The sequence below is a fragment of the Ammospiza nelsoni genome, chromosome 1, assembly GCF_027579445.1.
Source record: "Ammospiza nelsoni isolate bAmmNel1 chromosome 1, bAmmNel1.pri, whole genome shotgun sequence".
Lineage (NCBI taxonomy): Eukaryota > Metazoa > Chordata > Aves > Passeriformes > Passerellidae > Ammospiza > Ammospiza nelsoni.
Genome location: NC_080633.1, coordinates 11,476,704 through 11,500,067, shown reverse-complemented (window position 1 = coordinate 11,500,067; position 23,364 = coordinate 11,476,704). Strand labels below are relative to the sequence as shown.

The 23,364-nt window shown below is 40.9% G+C and overlaps 1 protein-coding gene across 2 annotated transcripts in view; it reads left to right on the top strand.

Moving 5' to 3' along the window:
* The window catches only part of ADARB2 (adenosine deaminase RNA specific B2 (inactive)), a 306,224-nt gene that overhangs the window by 177,121 nt on the left and 105,739 nt on the right, over positions 1-23,364 (top strand). The window contains exons 1-2 of one of the 2 annotated variants that reach the window (XM_059487055.1): positions 4,714-4,777; positions 21,084-21,170. In XM_059487055.1, coding sequence (XP_059343038.1) covers positions 4,714-4,777; positions 21,084-21,170 — 151 coding nt within the window. Of the gene's footprint in view, positions 1-4,713; positions 4,778-21,083; positions 21,171-23,364 lie in introns of those variants that run through there. The other variant, XM_059487045.1, reaches the window with a different exon arrangement.

Below are 23,364 nucleotides of genomic sequence, written 5' to 3'. Positions count from 1 at the left end.
AAATAAAAGGAGCAGGAGGTCTGGTCCAGATGCACAGTGTAGGGCTGAGCTTTACCAGCTTTTAGCTCCTTTACCTTAAATTGAAAGGCTGTGTGTTTTCCCTACACTTTCCTACCAGAAAATAATTTCCTTACAGCTTACTACTCAGGGACCCACTTTGGACTGCCAGTGTCATCATCCTGTGTCATGGCCAGCCCTGGTCCCCTGGGCCTTACGTGGAGATGTGAGAGAATGCAGTCACCCTGACCCCCGTCCCATCCCATCCCATCCCATCCCATCCCATCCCATCCCATCCCATCCCAGATGAGGGCCTGGCTTTGGGATCCCCCCTCAGCACTGAGGGTTGCATTGCAGCAAACCCTTGCCCTGCCTCTCCTCTGCCCATGCCCAGGCACCTCAGGAGGCAGCTGTGCTCAGGGGACATGCAGCCAAGTTGTGTGGCTCTTTGTCATCCTCTTTGCCCGAGTCCAGGGCACCAGAGGACCTCTTCTCTCTCTGGCTATGTTTCCTGAGGCTGCTGATGCGTGCCCACCTCCCCTCTGCAGCCATGCTCAGCTCTGCAGGCACCCAAGCTCTCACCTCTCTGTGCCCATCAGGCTCAGTCTCCCTCTCTCATCACTGCCCTCCCTTCCTCCTTCTGCTCTGTTGCACAAACCCCTTATTATTGCATGAGAAATATTCTCTGAAAAATCCATTTTGCTTTCTCCTTCCTTTTTGGTTGGTTAGACAATTATTAATCCACCTCCTTTTCATAAAATAGCCGCAGCCATAATAATAAAGTCAAAATATGATTTCCCCATAATATAGTATAATCTCTCCCTTTTTTTATTCCTTGCAGATGGTACACCTCTTAGCATAAACAGCATGTTAGCATACTGATTCCAGATGCATAAAATACGTACAAATCTTCACATTTTCTCTCTCCCTCAAATGAGTCTGTGTATATATATTATCCTTGCCATTTAATTTTCCCAGCTTTTCATTTTGATTTTTCTTTTAGGACAACACAGACTTGTCATAATCCATCTGGGATTTTATTCTTCATCATACAAAAATGTTGCTTGAAGGCCAGTTTTTACTTGGCATTAAGAGACTGAAGATCAGCCTAAATCAGAATCAGATTACTATAAACCTCTTATAACAAAATCCCTTCAGTTGTAAATGTGTTGTCTCAATAATTAGATAAACATACCAGACCACTTGTTACCAGACTAGCACAGGAACTAATTACATTATTTCCTACGTTTGAGGCACCAATTCACCAGCAAAGAAGAGGCTCCAGAATCCATTTTTTTCTGAGGTGGTTGTAAATAACTCTAGATGTAAAAAGAGGTCATAATAAAGGCTCTCTTAGAATTAAAAGGCATTCAAACAAAGGAATCTAGGAGTGTGCTGTGAGGACTAAAGGATAAACTGGATGCATTTTGCATTGGTAGGTGACGGGGAATAAAATTCTCATTTGATCATTTACAAAAAGCTTCAGACTTGATTGTGAAATGTTTTCTCTTGTGCTTAAATTTCATGGCACAGATTATTAAAAATTGACTTTGCGGTATTTATTTTACTTATCTATCCCAGCCAGGCTGTGCTTAACCATAGATTTTGTGAATTATTAAATTTTAAAAGCAATTTGTGTTGGATTTTACACTCCAGTTCTGTCTGGAGGGATGTACACCTCCAGTTCTATCCCTGAAGCTGAAGTGCTTTGATTCATCTTTAATCTGAACAGTCTTAAAAGTGCATGTTCCAAGTTGTAAGACACGATGATAGTCTCCAGTGTAATGCTTAACTAACTGCTTGTTAGTTTTAACATTTAACACACCCTGAAAAATAACTAGTTTCCATAGGTTATCTGAGCCATAACAATGCTCAGCATAATTCATTCAGTCAGATAACAAGAACTATTTTCAAACATAATGAGGAGCTAATAAAGGTCACTGTGCCCACAAACACATATATATCACCTCTAATTTAACAGCGCCAATGCTGAACGGGTGCATTTCAAGTACAAATCTCTTTAGCTGAAACCATTTGATGCTAGAAGAAGGAAGGCACCTGAATAAACCTGCAGAATTTAAATTAAAGCTAGGCCCAAGTGGCAAGACTTAAATTTAAGTGAGGAATCAGACTGGTACTAGAACCAGAGTAGATTTGGACTAAGAAGAGTGAAGTATGCAGGTGTAAGGTCTCAAGTTTAAAATAAGGTCTGCATTTTCCTAAAGCTTGAGGTTGAGATCCATTTCTCATGTTAAAGTTAAGGGCAAAGATGAGGAGTTTGTATGTCAGTTTGGGTGCTTCCCTTTTAATTTATGTAAATTGATTTCCCGAAAAATATCAACAATTTTTCAGTATATTGTCAGACACTTCCTGTAAACTGAGCTCCTGTATGAGGTGGGAAATCTGAAATGCTAGTGTTGAGATTAAGAACTATTTTTAAAATTTTGTTCTCTCACTACCTAGAGGACAACAACAGCAAATCACTGAATGCAAACACAAATTTGGGATTTACTTAGGTTTTGTCAGTATGTTGATATCAGTGCTTTTGTGATTAATTTTGCTGCCAGGTGAGATGCACTGAGGTATTTCCTAAGTCATACAGGTGAAGCAACAGAAACAAGAGACAGCTAATATGTAGCAAATAGATGGCATAAAATAATGGCTAAATGGATCAGAAGAAAAAGACTAGAATTTATTTCATGTACAAACCTCTGTTCTAGCTAGGTCCATAAAAACAAATAAATGCTAAAGCCTGGAGGTGCTCCATATTATAATGGATGCCAGATTTCAAGGTGAAATTGTTTTAATTATACAGAGCATTGGCAAGGTTAGCACATTCAGTGTTGGCCTCACCGGATTTTGTTTGTTTGTTTTCTGGTTGATTGCAAAATTGATGCAATTATTTACATGAGGATTTTTTATTTTAATGCTTTTTAGTGTGCCACAGAGCAAACAGTAAATCCCCATCGTCCTCTGCAGCAGCCTGTCAGAACAGGGCAGCAGCAAGAAATGGGGAAGAATGGAAGGAAGCCTTCCTTTTCCTGGCTCTAAATTGTTTTGGGAGAACCTATGATATTTTTTGCTCTTTCAATAATAGTGTAGAGCAGACCTGCAAAAAGAAAATCATTCTTGTGAGCCAGGAAATCCTATTCTTCTATGGGCTTATAGGCAATATCTGGGGTAATTGTGCATCTTAAGTCATAATGGGATTTCTTTCTAAAAATGTATTCTGTGCTATTCCTTATAAAGGCACTATTCATCTAGATCTACCTCCCTCCAAATCTCTGTCCTTGATTTCTTTTCTACAAGCTTCACCATAATGGCATTAAAAACCTGTGAGTCTTCTAAGCCTCACATGAAGATTTTCTCTTGGACATAGGGAACCTTGTTTCAATCATGAGTGCCTTAGATGGATGCCAGGAACTCTGAGGTGTGGGTGGCTCCTGTATGTGTTTAGGTGCTTGGAGGCTCTGACTGACAAACTCGGTGCCTGTGTTTGGAAAATCACAAAGGTTCCTGTAAATGTATGTCTGTATGTGTGCAAACTTGATGTATGTGTACATTCTCTCATAGACAGCAGCCATAGCAGAGATGCAAGGCTGTCCTCAAGAGCTGGGAATCATTGTTGTCATGTGCTAGAACCTTTTTGGATGACATTGACTCTGTTTTGAAGGTGGGAGGCAGTTTATGGATGAGATTTGCCAAACTGTAGAGGATTGCATGCGTATCCATTCAAACTGCAGATATGCACAGCATGGCTTTGAACATTTCAGAGTGTCCTTTTGCCAGCTTTTTCTGAGTCACACCTTGAAACTGATTTACAGTACCTTTCCATTGACAACAGTGCACATTGAAAGGACAAATCTACACAAAGAGCTATAGATAAAAGCATTGAAATTAGAAAGATACAGAAAAGCCTCTGTCAGCAGAGTACTCAAAATAACGGCAACAAATGACCTTCCTCTACAAAAATACATGCTACCTATTTTAGGTCAGATATCTTTATTTTCATTTTAGTTTTGCCACATGTAATGGTGCTCCCACAAGGAGTCATGACAAGGTGTTTTGGGTTACGTCCAGTCTGAGTCAGATTTTGATATTTGCAAGAGGGTGGAAGCCTTTGTGTGTGACCCCAGCCTGGCCATTAAAAAATGCAAAATTCTCTGATCCATGACATATGTTTTGAACCAGATTGTCAGAAATAAACATGGCCCCAGGAGGTGCCTGGGACGTCAGTGAGCTGATGAGGCTGTCACAAGTGACACACGTTTGGGAACTCTGTTTTGCTGCACTCTGAAGGCTGTGGCACCTTTGCCCACAGATGCATCATTAGCAGTCGGATTTCCTCTGCAGTTCATTCCTTAAATCCCTGCTAACTAACCATAAAAACAACATGCTTGTTCCATGGGGGTGTCTGCAAAAAAGGCAGTGTCACCTCTGTACTAATGCACGAGGCTTTTATCAGCCTGGCACTGGGAGTTGTTTCAAATCAAAACAGTCAGAGTGGGGTTCATCTCATCTAACCTCAGCCATTACTGAGCTAAGCATCAAGCTGACCAGATGAAAGGCTCTGGGGCGGTCAAGAGATTGTGATTTAGTCTTGTGAGGCTCTCTGGTTTCATTCTCTAGGAAAGTATGTCCACTGCTGTTCATCAGGAACAACAATCACATCTCATTTTGCAGAGTAAAAAATGGGATATTGCTATAACTTACCCAATGGATTCAAACTGTGGGTGTAGTTGTGCAGTCCAGAACTCCAGGTCTCTTCAGCAGCAGCCTGGTAAGTGCTATGCCAAGAAAAGATGCATCCATGTTAGAAGTTTTATTGAGCTTATTTTCAATTAAGAATTTTGCAAGCAAGCATTTGCAGTTTTTATCTACTTACGAAGAGATTTGGAAGTAAATTTTACATTTTAAATATGTCTGGGTTAGAAAAGAAAAAAGAATCGTGAAAATGTTCCTTTTTCAACTCATTTTGTGTGTGTGCTAATCACTTCCATCACAGTTTTCTGTCAGGACACTAAGCATATCTGTTGAGACAAGAGACAGTGGCACTTGTTATATGACTGAAAAATAGCTTTTGGTAACCTTATTGAATGACCAGAGACAGATTACAGCAGAGATTTGCAAAAGGAGTTCAGGGCATTTCAGGGATCAATCATCTGCAAAACCAGTGGAAAACTGCAGTTTGCCTTAGGTGGCTGGTTACACAGCATGAGTAGTGAACAGTCAAAACAAATAGTTTGCATAGGCTAAAATATGTTTGCAAAGTGCACTTGAGTAAATTCTACTGACAAGTATATTTGGAAAAATCAAAGTCTGATACAAACAGAAAAGCTACTGAACAAATTAGATACAAATCACTCTCTCAGCAGTAGACATAAGCTAGACAGATCTTGAGGTCTACACATATCAATGACACAGACCTCAATCTACTGCCTAAACCACCTGACAGTGGCAGGGCCATATGGAGCATGACTTTATGATCTTGTTGTCCCTTTAGGGAGGGAAGATAAGGATTTGTTTTTCTCCATTTCTTTTTGAATTGAAGAAGTTCATTTCTTGCTAGTAAGTCTTTTGTGGAAGTGGCAGAGGTCACATTGCACTCTGAAGTTTTTGTCACTCAGAGCCGAGGAAATGAATGATTGTGTTGTTTGTATTTAAATCACCGGTGTTAGATAATTACCTTTGTCCTGATAACCATCTATAAGGTCTGGAAGCAGAATAGTGGAAATCCACCTTTTCCCATTAAACTCTTCCCTGGAGATTTACTGTATGGCTTCTTCTGGAGACAAATTTGTCACCTTTTCTTTCTCTATCGTTGTAACTCCTGTTAACAAATATGAAGCAAATCTATCTGCTGAAGCTCAGCTAAGGCCAAAGTGCTTCAATTTTCTTAGCACAAATGCTCCTGGACATTCTGAATAGTCTTGGACAATCAAATGCCTTGGAAATGTTAATATATATGGTTGTAATATCTTGTTCTTTAGCCATGGCACTACAGGTATGACCCCCTAATATATCCCACTGTCCCGGATTCCACATTTGAACAACTTGAACTTGTTCCATTTGAACAACACTACAAAACTGAACAAATCAAAACACAGCCTATTTCCAGTAGTGAAGAGTGAGGTTAGAAATATTGTTTTGCTACACTGGCCTAGCATTTCCATACAGCAGCACAACAAAGAACCATCCACCTGCAGGCCGTTAGCCCCCATCAGGGCTTCTCAGATGAGCCCTATGGCAGCCTGAGCCCTGCCCTGTTCTGGCACTTGCTTCCAGCAGAATGTGCCAGCTCCTTGGGGTCCATTCCCTGCCACCATCAGCCAAGGGCTGTGCTCAGGACAGGGATCCAGTGCCCATGGAGGTGGCTGTGCTCCTGTGCCTCCAGCTTTGCTGCAAGGTGCTCATGGGGAAGCCACGTGGTGGCAGTTCCCAGAGTCTCTGCTGTGGATCAGAACGTGGCAGATTTTAATCAAAAGGCTTGGAATTTAAGCAAGACCTCGTTGAGCATGGTCCTTAAGTGTGTTTGGTGCAAGGACTGGTATTTTGGGTAGTTTGGTGCCTTCCAGTGGCAGTAGGGAAGAGCAGAATTACTGGAAAATATCTGTTATTGTTTCTTCCTATATGGAAAACCTGCCCACAGCCCTTCCACGGCATCAGTCCAAAGTCCTGCTCTAGATAAATGCAGTGACTGTGTCACCTGGGTGCAAGGGTCTACCCTCACTGTCACCCACAGCTACCCCATTTCAAAAGACTCTGATTCTTGTTCCCATTTCCCAATGTAACAATTTGAAAGACAGGGCTTGGGCATCAGTCCTCAGGAAAAATTCCGAAACTGAAGGGGTCCCTCCCAGTTACCACAAGCAAGCTCCCCAAGCCCTGAAGGGGAATAGATTTTGGATACACTCTAATCTTCAGTATTTATTACTGAATGCTTTCATGAAAACCACACTAAGAAGGCTGTCACCTGTGTTTCTCTTTCTGAGGCATCCGATGCTAGATTCTCTCCAAACCTAAGTAATTCTTTTAGGCTTTGATACAGCGTTACAGGATCCACTTTGGAGGCCACAACTGTGTGCCTCCATATTTCTATGCCATCCAGCTATAGTATGACCCTCAGCCACCTTCTGACACCATATTTTTTCTGCACCCTGGTGCCATTATTTTCCCTTCTTCTATCACCTTGTGTCTGAGTTTTCACAGGAAGAAAGCCCAGAATACAGCCAAGGAGGACATTTCACAGATGTAACTGTGAGAGAGCTGTGGATGACCAGACATATGATGTTGGTTTTATCTGACCAAATGTTTATTCTGTATCTGAGCCAGGCACACATCCCTTTGCAATCAATGGAGTTTAAGGCATGAGTCATTTTATCCTAAAATTCAACTGATGATTATTAAAGTTTGCCACTAGTGGCAAAACAAATGGTATAGAGCACCAAGAGAGTAAGGTTTTGCTGACAGGGAGTACACCCACATCTGCAGTACTTTCAGCCCTGCAAAGAGGCAGCTTTTATTTTCTGGTGGTTTGGGAGAGGACTGTGGTCATGTTGCCCTGTCAGCACACCCCTAGTTTGCCTGGAGTTCATTAGCTGTGGCAGATACTGCAGTCTTTCGAATCAGTGAAGTTCAAATAACGCCTGCTTTACCAGAAAAGAGGATTTTCTTTGTTGTTGTGGAAGGAGGAAAGATGGTTCATAGGAGGGAATAAAAGAGACTGAATTCACATGACTAATGGAGTTAGATACATTTGAAAAGTGTGAGCTATACATTTTCTAGTAAAGGGCCCTTCTCCTCACCAGGATTTCCTGTGCCAGAGGGAAGAAAGTTACAGATTGCTTTGCATTTTAAAATGAAAGAACAGAATATGGGAGCTGTTTTATAATCTCTTGCTGAGATCAAAGGAGAAGGGAGGTAAATGGGTATGTACTCCTTTCTCTGGTGCTGCACCAGCTATTTAGTAGAACTAATGGAGACTCCAGTGTAGAAGAGACAGAGATTAGCTTCTTCATCTCCACTAACTGTAAAGAGTCCAAAAGGATTAATATTATTGAGTGAATTTCAGCTAGAAAGTAGGAAGGAGATTCTCTCTCCCCTCTTCATCTTTTAATCTTTGTTTCCAGAAATAACTCTGAACCAGGTTTTCAGCCTCCCACCCTTTCTTTTTGGTTTTTTTCCTTATTATTTCTTAGTAGAAACAGACTTGGAAATATGTAACACCCCTAAGAAGATTAGGCATGGTTGAATTTTTGACAAGTTTGAGAGAGACCTGAAAAGTACTAATGAGACTGAACAGTCAGGACAAGTTTATGGGATCAGAACCTTAACGGCTTTGAAACAGCGTTATTCCAGTGACCTCAGCTGGCATGACTCTGTGTATGTTCATGGAGTTCAATAAAGCCACAGAAACTCACTCCAGCTGAGGATCTGACCCCTGAAATGATGGAGTCTTAGCCAAAGCAAACTGAACTTATTGTCATGAATTGGTCTTCAAGGGAAAATAATTGCTAATTCAATTCAATGACTCCCACTGTTTTATTGCAGCTGTTGGTCATTCTGCACTGCAGAAAATCTTTACTTTTAACTGGTGAATCAAGAGTTTCCCCAGCAGCTTCAATACATGGAAGATCAGAGGTGCAGAAGTGTGTACACAGTCCTTCAAATGTTATGTGTTAGAAGGCAAGCCCTACGGTCAGTTTATGAAGCAAAAGTGAGATACTCAAGAGAAACCTTCCCAGCTAGATATTTTGCCTTGCTGTCCTATTTGCTTTACCAGTAAATGGTGAAAAAACATCTAAAATCCTGGTTTAGATGGCACTTTTGGACACTCAGGGGATTCTCCTAGTCAGGGTTAATTTTGTGTAGGAAGAGCCTGAAAGACCTCAGTGGGACCAGTTTCCAGTACACCAAAGTGTTGAAAGCGAAGGGAGACGACCCATCTTGTTGTTGATCAGCATCGACTCCGATTTATTGATTAAATCAGCCACTTTATATAACAGTGTTAATTAACTTCATGCATATTGCAAAATTCAAGCTCACGATAGGTTACAGAGAAAACTCTAACCCCTCCTTTTGTTTTACAATACCTGTGGTTTGTTTATTGAAAACAGGACCAGCGTTCTCACTGTGATATGAAAAGTTCTCAAAACCTTCATATCTGTTCCCAGAGCAGCTATCTGTTCCCAGAGAGCCCAAGGACAGAATGTTTTGCCTGTTATGGGAAGACTGTCTGAGAATCCTGCTGTTTATAGAAAAGGTGTCTGAGAACCTAGTTATTTGCAAAATCGAGCCTGGGAACTGCTGCTTTACAGCGGCCTTTTACTTTCCCATCAGCTGTATACCTTCATGGCCTCTTTCATTAAGCCATGCTTGAACCAGGCTCTCCACACCAAAGCAGTAACCCTGGCATCTGTATTGATGCCACAGCACTATCCAGGCAAATTAGTCCTCAGAATTGCAGAATTTGGAGCTGAGGAAAGCAAGCAACCTGCTCAGGAGGTTACAGCTCTTCTGTTCCTCTTGGCAGCCACTGAAGGGAGATGAGAAGGAAAGAAACACGATAAAAGTAAATGGCACTTTCCTGCTAAGCTAATCAGTTCTGTTTGAGAACAGAGGGCCGTGCCAACTGCAAATCAATGCACTAAATCACTTTCATTCTTGTGCAGGTCCTGCTGCCATGGCAGCTGCTAACAAGGGAATAAAGAAAACTGTTATTGGATATTTAGTGGACTTTTTAAGTGCTTGTGTAAAATAACATATTTAATTTAATGCAAAGTTATAAATGTAATTGGAGTTTATGGACATTATAGCAGGGAAGAGAAGAAAGAGATTCCTCTTCTTTCTGCACAAAGAGCTGGTTTATGTTCCCAGACTCTCCTTAGCAAACTCTGTCTGCAGTGTTAAAGAGCAGCCTTCCTGTAGGATTTTAACACTTCATCATTTTGTTAAGGGGTAAACACTGAGATAATAATATGTCTGATATTTTGTGTGTTTTTTAATATGTTCAGGTTACAGAGCAGAGCTAACACATACTTACCTTAGGAGAAAATCAATGTTTTTTAATGCTATGGGCTATATTGGCTATTCACTGACTATTAAAAAAAGCCTACAGTGGCTGCTCCAGATGTTGATATGCACAAAAGCATGTGTAGATTGAATCCGAAAATCCCACTTAAGACCACAACAACTGCACCAGGGGATTTATTTAATGATGTAATATTATATTTTTTTTTCCCTATTCTTTTCCAAATTGTTCCCAAATAATGGTCTTACTCATCCCTAGATGTGACTGGGACTATCCCTTCCTGTGGCAAGTTTCTGCAAGTTTTCAATGGTGTTATTCATATAATGGGTTGGGTTGGGAGGGGTCCCTAAAGGTCACCTTGTTCCAAGCTCCCTGCCGTGAGCAGGAACACCATCCTTTGCTAAATGGTTCTTGAAGAAGTTGCAGTTTTCCTAGAAAGCTCTGTTTCTGCAGCACTCTCAGAATTTTGAACATAAAATAGAGGCTGCACATCCCTGAATTCATGGTTTGAATCACTGTTGCCCATACAGAGCAGCCCAACTTTGTCATCATTTAAATCATCAATCGTAGCTGTGCAGTGAAATGCTTAATATAAAATACCCATGGGCAAGCAGTAGACTGCCTTCTCTTTAATTACATCAATCCTCAATCACCCCAAAGCAATGCCATCCTTGGAAGTACTAACTCTGACAGGTAGTACTTCTGGGAATGCCATAAAAATGCCAGCAAAGCAGCAATGGCAGAGAAAATAAGCTGCCTCATCTTTGGAGAATTATTGAACTGTACTAACATTCAAGGGTACAATGTCAGCGCAATGCAGAAAGAGTTAGATGCACAACCCCCATTATTATTGTTAATGGGAGTCAGGTGTCAAGTTCCCTTTGCATCACTCTGAAAACTTGGCCTTCTTTGTAAAGCTCTAGCAAACTTTTCCTTTGTCACCACTCTTAATTGAGAAATAGATTTGAAGCCATTTGTCCTAGGATTGAATAAAGACTGAAAAAATAAAAAGAAAATACTAACAAAGTATCAGTGATGAATCTGAGATGTTAAGACTCTCTACAAGCAGTGATGGAAAGTTTAATAAATATTGAAGGGTCATGCCTTAACAGGTGAAACTGAAGGAGCTGCTTTTCAGTCAAAGGCACTGTAATACCAGCAGCACCCAGGACAGCCCCAGGACAGCCCCTATCCCCTCCTAGCTGTCTCAGCCCCCAAGGGGTCAAATGAGAATTTAAATGCCTAAATACTGAAATAACTGGCTCAATTAGCAGACCTGACTTCTCTCAGTAGCATCTTTCCAAAGAAAGCCCTGCAAGTGTCAGCCCTCTTATATCACCCTAAACTGTAATGGTAATGCCTTTAACTTTCTGCCCACAGACAGATTAGTTAACACAAGACTGCCTCATGTTACCAAGGATAAATCTGGGCAGGAATCAGGTTAAATATGCATTATTATTATTATTATTATTATTATTATTATTATTATTATTATTATTATTATTATTGTTGTTGTTGTTGTTGTTGTTGTTGTTGTTGTTGTTGTTGTTGTTATGGAAGTACAAAAGGGAGAGGTCATACTTGGCTGCTTACAGCAGATGAACAGAGAAGAGATTTTAAAAAGCCTTTCAGCACTAATTGCCAGCTGGAGCTTTCTGATGCAGGCCATTCACTTCCCAATGTTTAGCAGGTATTCATTTTGGGAGGGAGAGGGTTACAGCTCACAGAGGAGTGCTCACAGGCAGGGTCTGCACTCAGCTGGGGCTGTTCCACATCAGTCCCATAGCCAGTTTTGGAAAGGAGATGGAGAGCTCTGCATCTGCATTTGTGGGCTTAACTGCTGAGGAAACCTTAACTGCAAGTGAAACCTTAAAAGAACTGAAAGAGCTGTGTTGTGTTGAGGTGAAGCACATTGCTATGCCCATGTTGGGTGACTCACTTCACAGTGGAGCTGTTGTTTTACAGGGTATAAAATATATATCTTAGCTGTTCATCCATATTGCACCTACACAAATACCTTTACAGCTTCTCCATGTAGTAACTCATGGTGTTTGCAGATCTTTGAGTGGCTCAAGTGGGAGCTCTGTGAGCATAAAGGAGTTTTGATCCCCCTTTCAGTAACATATTCATTTCATTACCCAAACGTATGCATAGATCAAGGACTGAAAATACCAATAAATCCTGTCAATAGAAAAGCCTTCTTGCAGGGGCTGCAATGCTCAGGGAAGCAGGACATCCCTTTCTGCACCTTGTAATGCAGCCACAGGCAGTGATAACACAGGTCAGGATTTCCCAGGGAGGTAGTCTAGAAATCATGTCTCCTAGCTTTGGACATCTACTAGTTAGTCTTTTAGCCTAAATCCATGTTCCAGGTAAAATCAATAGGCACTTACTGGGAAGGTTTTATTGCATTTATCCCACTGGCATTTATTTGCAGGTGTATGTGCCAATGAGATCAGTCCCTCCTGGTGTTGTTCAGCCTTTCTTACAGCAGATAATGGCTGAACTTGGAGACAAAGTTTGGAAAACTGAGACTTGGTGTTAGCAGCTCAGACCCACCTTAGAATTTGTCTACCTGAGAGGACTGCTAGTTTCAGAAGGTGGCAAAACCCTTCAAAATCAAGTTGTGCAGCACAAAGCTTTGTATCCTCCTTGTCCCTCTGCATGGACAGTGCTGAGCCTTAGTCTGTACTCCTGCCTGCAAAGGCAGCTGCTTTGCTCCCCAGGCCTCAGCTCCACTGGCTCCAGGCATCCTTTTAAATACCTTTACTAACTGTGCTACTCTTACTTTGGGTTAGACCACTCATGTTTCACATAATCATAATTTAGTTGACAGGTTTAAATTATTGATAGGCAGACCTCCCTTAACCCAAATCAAGGACTTTCATACCATTTTATGTTCCAGCTGAGCAAAGTCTCCTTAAGTAGTGCAGATCTGTACAGACACAGGCTGATAAGAAACTAACCTACTCACCCTGGTACTGGCCAAACTAGTTGCCCATATGACTGAAGACTTTTTGATAATCCTGTTTGGCATACAATCAAATAGTCATAGTTAATCACACTGATTTATTGTATGCTTAATAAATCCACTGGCTATTTTTGTGGTCTTCTTGCATCTCTATTCAGCACACATTAGGAACAGGTGGGTTTCATGCTATTATTTTCTCTGTGTTTCTCCTGTTTTCTAAAGTGATGACATCCCCCCAAAAAATAAGGATAAAAAAGAAAAGGAAATAAAAGCGTGTCATAGCTTGTAGAGAGCAAAATAAAAATATTTCCAAAATGAATGTTCAAATAGCATAAGGAGCTTGCTAAGAAGTGGATTTTAAACTGCAATTTTCAAGCCACAGCCAGATCACTTAGAGATACATAATATAGTACACTCCACAGGCAGACAGAGTCACATAAACTGATAATAACTCAAGAGTTTTTATCTCTGCGTGTCCTCAAGCAAGGCATTGGGAGAGAGAAACACTAGCAACAAAATTAAATAGTTTTAGATCTAATTTTACTAGGCTGAACTAGATTTCAAATTGATTTCCAAGGAATCTAACAAAGAACAAAACACAGACACATTGCCTTTCTTATTAAAAATCCATCTACCACCTTGTGTTTTTTTACTTACTTTGCTCTTTACTGGAAGTAATAAGAAAGTAATATTTCACAACACAACACATTTCATTCCTTAGAGTCTTCCATGGTGAAGGAGCTTGGAGTGGGCTGGTACAGAGCACCAAAGCACAGCCCCTGAGATTTGGCTATGCAAGTGCCCATTTGAATTCCTGATAAATCTGCAGCTAAACCCCACTGTCTCCATTCCAGAAATGCAGGAGAGCTTCAGGACATGCCACTGTAGAAAGAAATGATGTCTTAATGCATTATGTGATCAATTAAATATATCCCTGTGTACCTCAGACCATATTGAATGAATCCATATAAATCCCATGCATGGGGCTTTTGCTGGTCCTTTCTGCTTCCTAAGTGATAAGGCAGAAGTGACTTTGGCCTCAGAGCCCTGTGTGGAGGTACTGGTGGGGTGCAGAAGGGCCAGAGCCCAGGGCATGGACCTGCCACTGCCTGTTAGGTGCTGGACTGGCCCTGGTGAAACATTTCACACAGCTTCCCCAAAAGCTTTCCAAGGCAGCAGTTCTGGGTCAGCAGACAGCTGGGAAGGGATGCACAGAGGATTAGTCCAGCTGCCAGGCCCCTGAGCTAACTGGTGCTTCACATTCAATGTTCTCTGCAGTATCATAATACCATAAACTGTTCTTGCTACTCAATATAATTGCATTCCAGAGCTCTTGTCTTGGACACAGAACCCATTTTGCTAAGCACTGAACAAGACTAGAGAAAAAAATGTATTCTCTGCTCCAAGAACTACTTAAAAAAAATTATACAGGCAGCAAGTAGATCTGGTTACAGAAGACCCCTGCACTTGGCAGGCCATGTTGCATTTCCAGGCAAGGCAGAGAAGCAGGTGCTTGGGCACTGCATGGTACGGAACAGCTTGCTGCCCTGTTTCGGAGGAACATTTCATGGCTCCAGGTTCACACCTCTGACTTCTAACTCGAGGCACAACCTGCTTTGAGCAGCTGAAAACCTTCTCCTGAAATGCTGACTACCAAAATGTTCCCTGGTTTTGTCTTCCTTTTAGTTATCAGACTAAAAGCAATGTGCTCTGATATTTTACATCTTTGTTTCAGGTCCTTGCTGAAGCAGAGAACAAATAGAGTAATGATGAGGGTTTTTTTTTCTTTTATAAACCTAAATTCCTTAATCTGAATAGTCCCTTTTGTCTCTGTTTTTAAGAAAATTGTTCCAATCAAAAATCATATTCAACCAGAAGGTTTTTCTCTCTGCATATTTCTTTGCTACCTCTAAGAAAAGCTTTCCTTAACAGTTCCCATGTGGGCCAGGGTGGGATGTCACAGCAAACGCTCTGGATTAAAAACCAATTATACAAAGCAGACCTTTAGTAACTGTCCACCTCAAAGGCCGTGCTCTCAGGGGTGCCAAGCATCACAGCTACAGACAGGAACAGATACACATATTTTAACCCTTTCATATTCTCCAGTTCAAAGGCTCTTTTTTCCCCCTTGGAGTGCTCAGCCAGGTGTGCTGTTCCAGTTCCACTGACTGATGGCTCTCAAGGGTCCATGGTGTCAGCAGAGCTCTGATTTAGGAGCACACAGAGTAGGGCTGAGAGAGGAAAACTCAAACCAAGCAGGAATGGGCCTGTGCCAACAGCCCCTTGCAAATATATTCAGGCTTGCGCTTATCCCATGCAAGGCACCAAACTGGAGCCCCTGCAGCAGCCAAAGCTGCTGCTCTGTCTATACAAACATCAGCCCTCTGAAGGGGTTCAGGGCAGACACATTTCCAACTGGAACGTGGCTGGAGGGGACGGACAGAGACCCTCCCAGCCCCAGTGGAACTGTGGTGGTAATTCATGGGGACAGCTTTGTCAGTGTGGATATAAAAGCATAACACAGGGCCTGCCTGCTTGCATGTGAAGCAAAAAGCACTTGGGCAATGCTGCTGAGTCCTGCACACTCAGAAACTTTTGTTTCAACACCTGGTTCTCAAACTCAGCTGTAAGGGCTGATTCTGACACCATGCAAGTAAATCCCTACCTACAAACCAGCTGCCTAAATTAAATAATGCAGCATGGTGGCCGTACAAGCCATAATTTAGAAGGCTGTGAGCCTCCCCAATAAGTGCCGTGGTTTAAAGACATTGTTATTTTCTCCACAAATCTGCCATATTTTTCTTTTGCATTAAGAATCTCTTCATCCTGTCAGTCAGTGTCAGCCCAAGCTTGAACTGACTAAGATATGGGAAGAAAGATAAAGGATCATCTCCTGATGTGCAGGCTCTCTTTTCCCTATATCCCCCCTCCTTAAGGGCTAAACACAACTGTAAAAATGTAACCATTCAAGTAGCTGCAAATACTTTAGAGAAGTGAAAAATAATGTTTTCTCCAAGATATTTTGCAGCTGAGTTTACACTATTGCATCATATTTGTCCCTTCCTGAGTAATTTAGTACTCTACACAGACCAAATGAATTGCTTAGGACTGGTTTATAATGTCTGCATTGTGTTTTTAAAAGAATACTATTGAAGGGACCTCTGACAAGTAAAGTAGTTTATGGTAATTAATTTGAGTATGAGAATGAAACTAATTCAGTAAAACATTGTTAACTCTGATTTAGCAAACCACTGGTATCCATCTGTCTAATCCTTCTTGTGTTTGAAAGTTGCATTTTTGAAAAACAATTATTAATAGTGCTCATTAGCTGCCAAGCAAAAGAGCAAGCCACAAACTTCTGCAAATACCAGCAAATCCTGCTCACTTTTCCAAGTCTGAGCTAGACCCTGCTGCAGGATCTCATGGTCAGGACAAGTTTTTCTGCTGGAGTCTGTAGAGATGGGAGAGTATAAAGGATGGGCCCTTTCTATAAAGGAAGTGCAACCCCCTGCAGATTCCAGCTGTCAGCCCTTCAGCACCTCCCCATTAGACAAGCTATTCCAGCACTACACTATCCCTACTGTTAGGAAGGGGTTTTTAATGCCTAAAGTGAATTTTCCTTGGTGTAATTTAAGTCCATTACTTCTGGTTGTGTTAATGCACATGGAACACAGCTTACTCTGTTCTTCCATGCAGCAGCTCTTTATGTGCTTGCAGGCTGCTGTTATGACCCCACTCAGTCTGCTCTTCTCAAAGCTAAACAATTTGTTGAACATGTATAAGGGCTGATTTTTAAAAGTGTTGAGCTCCTGCTGTTCCTGTTGCTTTTATTCTGGTGATTGAGAGTGAAAGAACTTCCCTAGAGTTGATGATCAAGCAGTATTGTCTGGTGCCCTTCAAATACTGATAGGTATGAAGGGCACAAAGGTGTTTATAGCTGTATATGTGCATTCTTGTCTTCACAATAAAAGTGTATTTACAGGACCTGTGACCAGCCTTCTGACTGCATCCCCAGGGCAAAAGCAACTTCACAAAAATGCAGGTTTTAATGGAAACTTGCCTGCCTTATGTGCCAGGCTTTGCTGAATCATTTGTACTAAAGCATTTTCTGTATTTCATTCAACACATATCTTGTCCCATTTTTTTTCAATTTTAACTATTTTTATGACTACTGTAAAAACACTTCATGATTCTGTGTTAATTATTTACTGTTGCTGGAAAATATATCCTCAGAAGAGTGGATTGAAATCCTTTTCCATCACAAAACAGAAGACTGACCTTTCCTTCCTCTAATAGGCTTCTCTTCAAAAGAAATTATGATTTTTGTGCTTACACTACTGGAGCAGATTTCCACTTGGAAGACTGTTTTTATAGTGAATGCACTACAAAATATGATGCCATCATCTTGCAATAGTGTTCCAGGGCAGCTAGAGACAAATTCCACTATACCTGCTCTTCGTCTCTCAATTTCCATTGTAAATAAAGCTTTCCTTGTGTCCATGTAGGCCTTTATGAAACCTCTTCTTCATGGCATCAGAGACTTTGGGTACAACTCTAATGCCAGCAATAATACCTTCATGTATTACTTCTAATAAATGTAGGGTTATATAGTCTGCATTTCTGTAGAAAAGAATTTTTGAAATGTCTTTTTTTTCTACTTAAACTCTCTCTTCTAACCTTGATAAATATCTTCCTCAGACAAATACAGAGATCATTTACAATTATAAATTAAAAATAGCTTCTCTAGTTTTGGGCTACCTGTTATTGCTTCTTTTTTGGGGGAAAAAAATAAAGGAAAAAAAAAAGCAAAGCCATGGAAGGAAAAGAGAATGGGAGAAGGAGGCTTTCATGGTATTTCTCTATATGATTTTTTCAAATACAGTCTTGTCCTTTATTCTTATTCATAAGTTTTCATCAAACTGTTGGAAACAAGGCTAATTATGATGGGCATTAACCTACAAAGGGACCATAAAGTACAACTATACAAGTCTTCTAATCTTGACAATTAGCACAGAATTTCACCATTGGCAATAAAGTTGAAGTGCTTCATGGCCTTTACAGCAGCAGGCAATAATGTGCAAAAGATGGAAGTGCAAAATAATACCAATAATTTTAAACCTAACCTGACTATTTCCCTGTAAACACCTTCAATAATTATTCTGTCATTTATCTTTTCCTCCTTCTCTGGGTCAATAATTCATCTGTGCAGTCTGTATGTTTACTACAGCTTTTCTCTTTTTACAGAGCTTACTCAAAACCCTGCCCTCCTCCTCCTCCTCCCATTTAGACACACACTAAATGTTCCCTTGCTTAGCCAATGGATTGACATATTGAATTATAATGTTTATCACTGGTATTGATAGAATTATATCCTGTTATTAGGACCTGCCTTTGTTTGGTTGACACAATCCCATCCGTTGCTACTCTAAGCATGCAGCAAATTTCACATCCCTTTTCCCTGCCACACAAAGTAAAGTCACCAGCAAGGGCTCTGGGAACAAGTGGAAAACATTACCAACAAAAGCTTAAGATGGTTGAAGGGTCCCTTAAGACAAAATAAAAATTAAATTGATGAATTTTAAATCCACATTGTAAATTTCACCTATCAATTACACAAAATTAAATCATAAAATATCTCTTTACCTAGTACAAAACTAAATGGATTTGCATTTTGATTGGTGCCAGGAGTAAGCATTAACCACTGCAGCAAGAAAGCACTTCCATAGTGCTTGGTTAATAATTAATTCTCACTATGATAAGTGAGAATATTTTCTCAGCAAAGAAGATTCAGGTTTGTGTGTGACATCAGTGTCCTGAGAGTTAATCCTGAAGGTCTGACAGCTGTCAGCAGTCAGGCACAGGTGCAGTACACACACTTTGGGATCTCAGTACCCAGACACAACAGTCACTGCTGGTACTACAGCCAAGGGCTGCCCTGATCCTGTGTCTATCATCTGAAGCATTTCCCTTACCAAATGCAGCCTTTGGATTCAGTCCCAAAAGCCTACGCTCTTTTCACTTCAATCAAAGGAACCAGCTGAGGAAGTCAGGAGTGAATACCAGCCTTTATCAGGATCACAACCCAAGTCTCACACACAGTGAGACGCCGTACAGAGACACCACATTTCTCAGTGAGAAATGCCTTAGCAAGAAAAGTGTCAAAGAATTCACTTAGAAAAATCTCATGGCTATTACATTCATAAATAGCTTCATTCTTTTGGTCCTGGCATCACTGCAATCCCATAATGAAATTGCAATTGAAGGAGGCTAATTTGTGCTCTAATTATATATTAGTCTGGGCTGAAAGGTTTCTGGACGGAAAAAAGGTTTTCTTCAGGCAATCTTTTATTCTGCTTATTGTATTTACTTAACAAAGAGCAGTCAGCTTTTACAGTGAATTCCTGTAATAGAATTGAGCTGTAATGTTACCCAGCCAAGGGCAAATATATGCAGTCATTTTTGATGGGTTCTGATAACAGTCTTTAACAAAAACAAGGATTGTTTGCAAATGTAGGAAGAACCAGGCCAAAAAAGCTAATTGATGGGCTGCTGAAAAAGTTTAAAGAGCTCTTCAGCTGGAATACCTCTTAGACCAGTGGTACTTTAGCAGGCAGGTAGTTTGATGAAAATCAGAGAAATATTTTCTCAATGATAAGGAAATTTCCCTTGGAAATGTTATTTCTTGTGTCACTTGAAAGAATACATTCCTTGAAAGAATACATTGATGCTTCTGCCGCAGGATGAGAGGCCAACATTGTTCACAATGTGCAGGGTAAAGAGCATTTTCACTGAGGAAATAGGTGAGCCTCAGCTGCCTATTTCCTCTGCCATAGCTGAAGCTTTCTAAACAGAGAAGTACTTTAGAATAGCAACAAAGGTCTTCAAAGCTGTGGATCACCTTTGTTAGATGTGTTTCTGTTTCTTCTGTCAAGTAGACACTCTGCTATTGTTGGTCCTTAATAAAGTCTCCATAGTGTGTCAGAAGGAATTCAGCCTTAAAAAAATAAATGTTCAGCTAAACAAACTAGTTATCAAAGGAAATAAAACACTTACATATATATCTGTTTCTGGTGTTTGTGTTAACTTCAGCTTTTCTCTATAGAGAAGTCCTGAGCCAAGCATTAACCTAGTATAAGTCAGTATGAGTTCTCATTTTGCTGAATCTGCCCTGGCCTCTAATGCAGAGTCTGATCATGGCACTGGAAGTAAATGTCTCTGCTATACACTGTCTGCAGGATAAACAGAAACTGCAGTTAAAAGCACTTAATATGAACACACAAGAGGGATTTCAAATAGCATTCTTATTGAGTGAACAATAGCTTTCTGGGAACACCATGAGAGTTTTCCAAAAATCATATCAAAAACTGGTAGAATTACAAGCCATGGTAGTCTTTTGTGCCATCCATCAATGAGTTTTCTCTTAAGAATTCTGGTTCAGACTCCACTGGGGAGAGGAAACAATTGAAGTACATGATCTCATCCATTAGAGCAGTGCTCATGTCCCTTCTCCCAGGGCTGACTGCCTCCCCCATTCCCAGCTGGACCAGTTCAAGCATCCCCTACTCTGCAGTGCTCAGACACCACTGCTGGGAAGCACAGTCAATAAACATTACATGGGGTCAGAAACCAGGAGGAATATGTGTTTGATGTTTGTATCTGCCAGGTGTTATAAATGCATTGAGGTTCAGTAAACTGTGGTGGTACTGTAGAGTCACAGAATCACAGAATGTGCTGAGCTGGAAGAGATCCATGAGGATCATTGAGTCCAACCCCCAGCCCTGCACAGGACATCCCCAAGAGTCACATCAAGTGCCAGAAAGCACTGTCCAAACACCTCTGGAACTCTGTCAGGCTGGTGTTGTGACCACTGCCCGGGGTCAGTGCCCAAATACCCTCTGGGGGAAGAACCTTTTTCTAATATCCAACCTGAACCTTCACTGGCACAACTTCAGGCCATTCCTCCATTGGTCCTAAAACCAAACAGACTTACCAAGATGTTTTGCCCTGAGAAAAAGTGTGAAGTAGATGTGAATGCATCGACTGAGCACCTATTTTATGTGTATCTTTTCTTCTGTTTTCTTCTAGAAAAACTCAGCATACTGTCAACCTTCATAGCACCCTTCAAGTACCTGAGTCCTGGCCCAACCACCATGGAGGATGAAGACAATTTAAGTAAGCAGTCTCATTTCTCTATAGATGAACAATAAAGTTCATAAATAAAAAGGCAATTGTGGAAAGGAGGAGGTTTTGCAACTACTGGCAAGTCCTCATGTGAAATCACAGAAGGGAGCTGGAAGGCACCCACAAGGATCATCAAGCCCAGGTCCTAGCCCTGCACAGAACTATCAAATTGAGAATTGATTAACCAGGCTTAAATAAACCGCTATAACCCAAAAATTACCCACTCTTGGCTAATTAGTATTCTCTTGGGCCCTTACACCTCAACCAATTCTCTGAGCCCATGACTGTACAGCTGGAGAAAAGTCCTGCTGGGTTTGAAGGAGTTGAGAAGTTTTCCAAACACCAGGAAGCCCAAGAGTGGCAGTTAGGAATTAATAACCCTCAGTAAGCCCTTCCATTTGTCACCTAGAAGCAATTATTGCCTGTTATCCTGCCTGCTTTTTGTAACACAACTTGAATCTTTAAAAAAAAAAAGGGAGGGAAGCTTACTGAACCAAATGAGCAACATTTTAGTATCACCTACCACATTGGTTTCTTTCCCAGCCAGACACATGCTGCCATGTTGCCCTATTAGAGCCACTCAGTGGGAGGAATTTGGTGTTTTTCCCTTGTTGTTGTTGATCTGCCTTGGTTTGGTCATGGTGCACCAGCAAGGGGAAGAGCTGCTGGAGGAGTGAGGAAGCACAGCCTGCTATTTTCTGCTGCTGAGCATCACATGGGCATCACACTATTCTGCTGCACAGCAAAGGCAGGCAATTACAGATTTTAGCAAAGGCAAAAAAAAACTCTGAAAATCCTTCAGAATGGCTCCCAGGAAGGCTGTATTTTCAGGAAGACATGTGAGAAGTATACACACACACACAGAGGAAACATATTATGCACACGATGAGTTTGTGCAGGCGCCTCCTGCGTAATAGTCCCCAAATGTGCTACTTAGTTATTTTTAGGTAATGTAGGAAGTTTGTACAAGCCAAACACTGTAACACCATTTTCTTATTGCTACTGCAACACCAAGACAGCTTTGTGCCTGCGTGGGCTGTAAAACAGCTCACATGGACAGGGTAAGCTCCGTTTTCTGAAAGAGAAACAGCAAATGTCTCTGTTTTCAGGGTCATCCTACCCAGTTCTCCCTTTGGTCAAACATATGCTCCAGTGAAAAGGCAGCTATTTATTTCTTGGTATACAAAAAAATGTTTTAGGTGTTACTATTTGAATATTTAAATATTTTTTTAAAATATGAATTCATTTAAATTCATCCCTATTTCTGTGTTCACTTGCAGTATAGTGGCCTAAATCCCACTAAAGCCTATAGCACACATGTACCTCTGGAGTAATTCCATATTTTAAAGAGCTTCAGAGATTTGCTCTGAACAAGTGGAAAATTCTTCTCCTGTGTTAACAATTTAACAGGAGCCCAGGAGAATGCTGGCAACATAGAAAAGTGGGTTGCTTATCCCTGTAGTTTTCTGCTCACTGAGCATCCTGTGGGAGCACTGCTTCCCAACTGTGCTGTATCAATGGGCAGAGTTCCACCAGCTGAAATGGATACAAATCCTGTTTCACATTCCCTTAGGCCTTCTTTATAAAGGGAGCCATGCAGTTTAACTACACCTGCTTTTTCAACAGGTGATTAATAGCATACAGACATGATTTTTGTGGTTTCTGATCAATGAACTAATACTAGAAAAACTTATTAAAGACACCATGCACCATTGAAATGTAATTGTAGGTAAAGTAAACATCTGTCTCTGATGAAGGTTTATTCTTGAACCTTATTCTGATGAAGGTTTATTCTTGAACAGGAAAGGACCACCCTGTTCATCCCCAGAAGGCAGTGCCTAAGAATAAAAGAAATTGTACCTAAGAATGTAAGAAATATCACAGAAGATTAGAAATAGGCAGCCTAGCTCTGTTCATGATCTTCAACACTTGTAAATGATGTTTTGAGAAAAAGGACATTTAAATGGGGATCCTCCCCTTGGTATAACCTTCTAGCCCCTAGGAAAATTTTACTCTGCTAGAGCTTGCACCTGAATCATGATATTTCTTAGGCATCAACAGAACTGTCTTGTCCTCTCCAGAGCCCACTGATACCTCTGATCTCAACAGCGGCCAGGAACAAGGAGCGATGTAGAGTGCTGTCAAAAAGTGCACCCTTTTATTGCTTCAAACCTGCTGTGTCTAG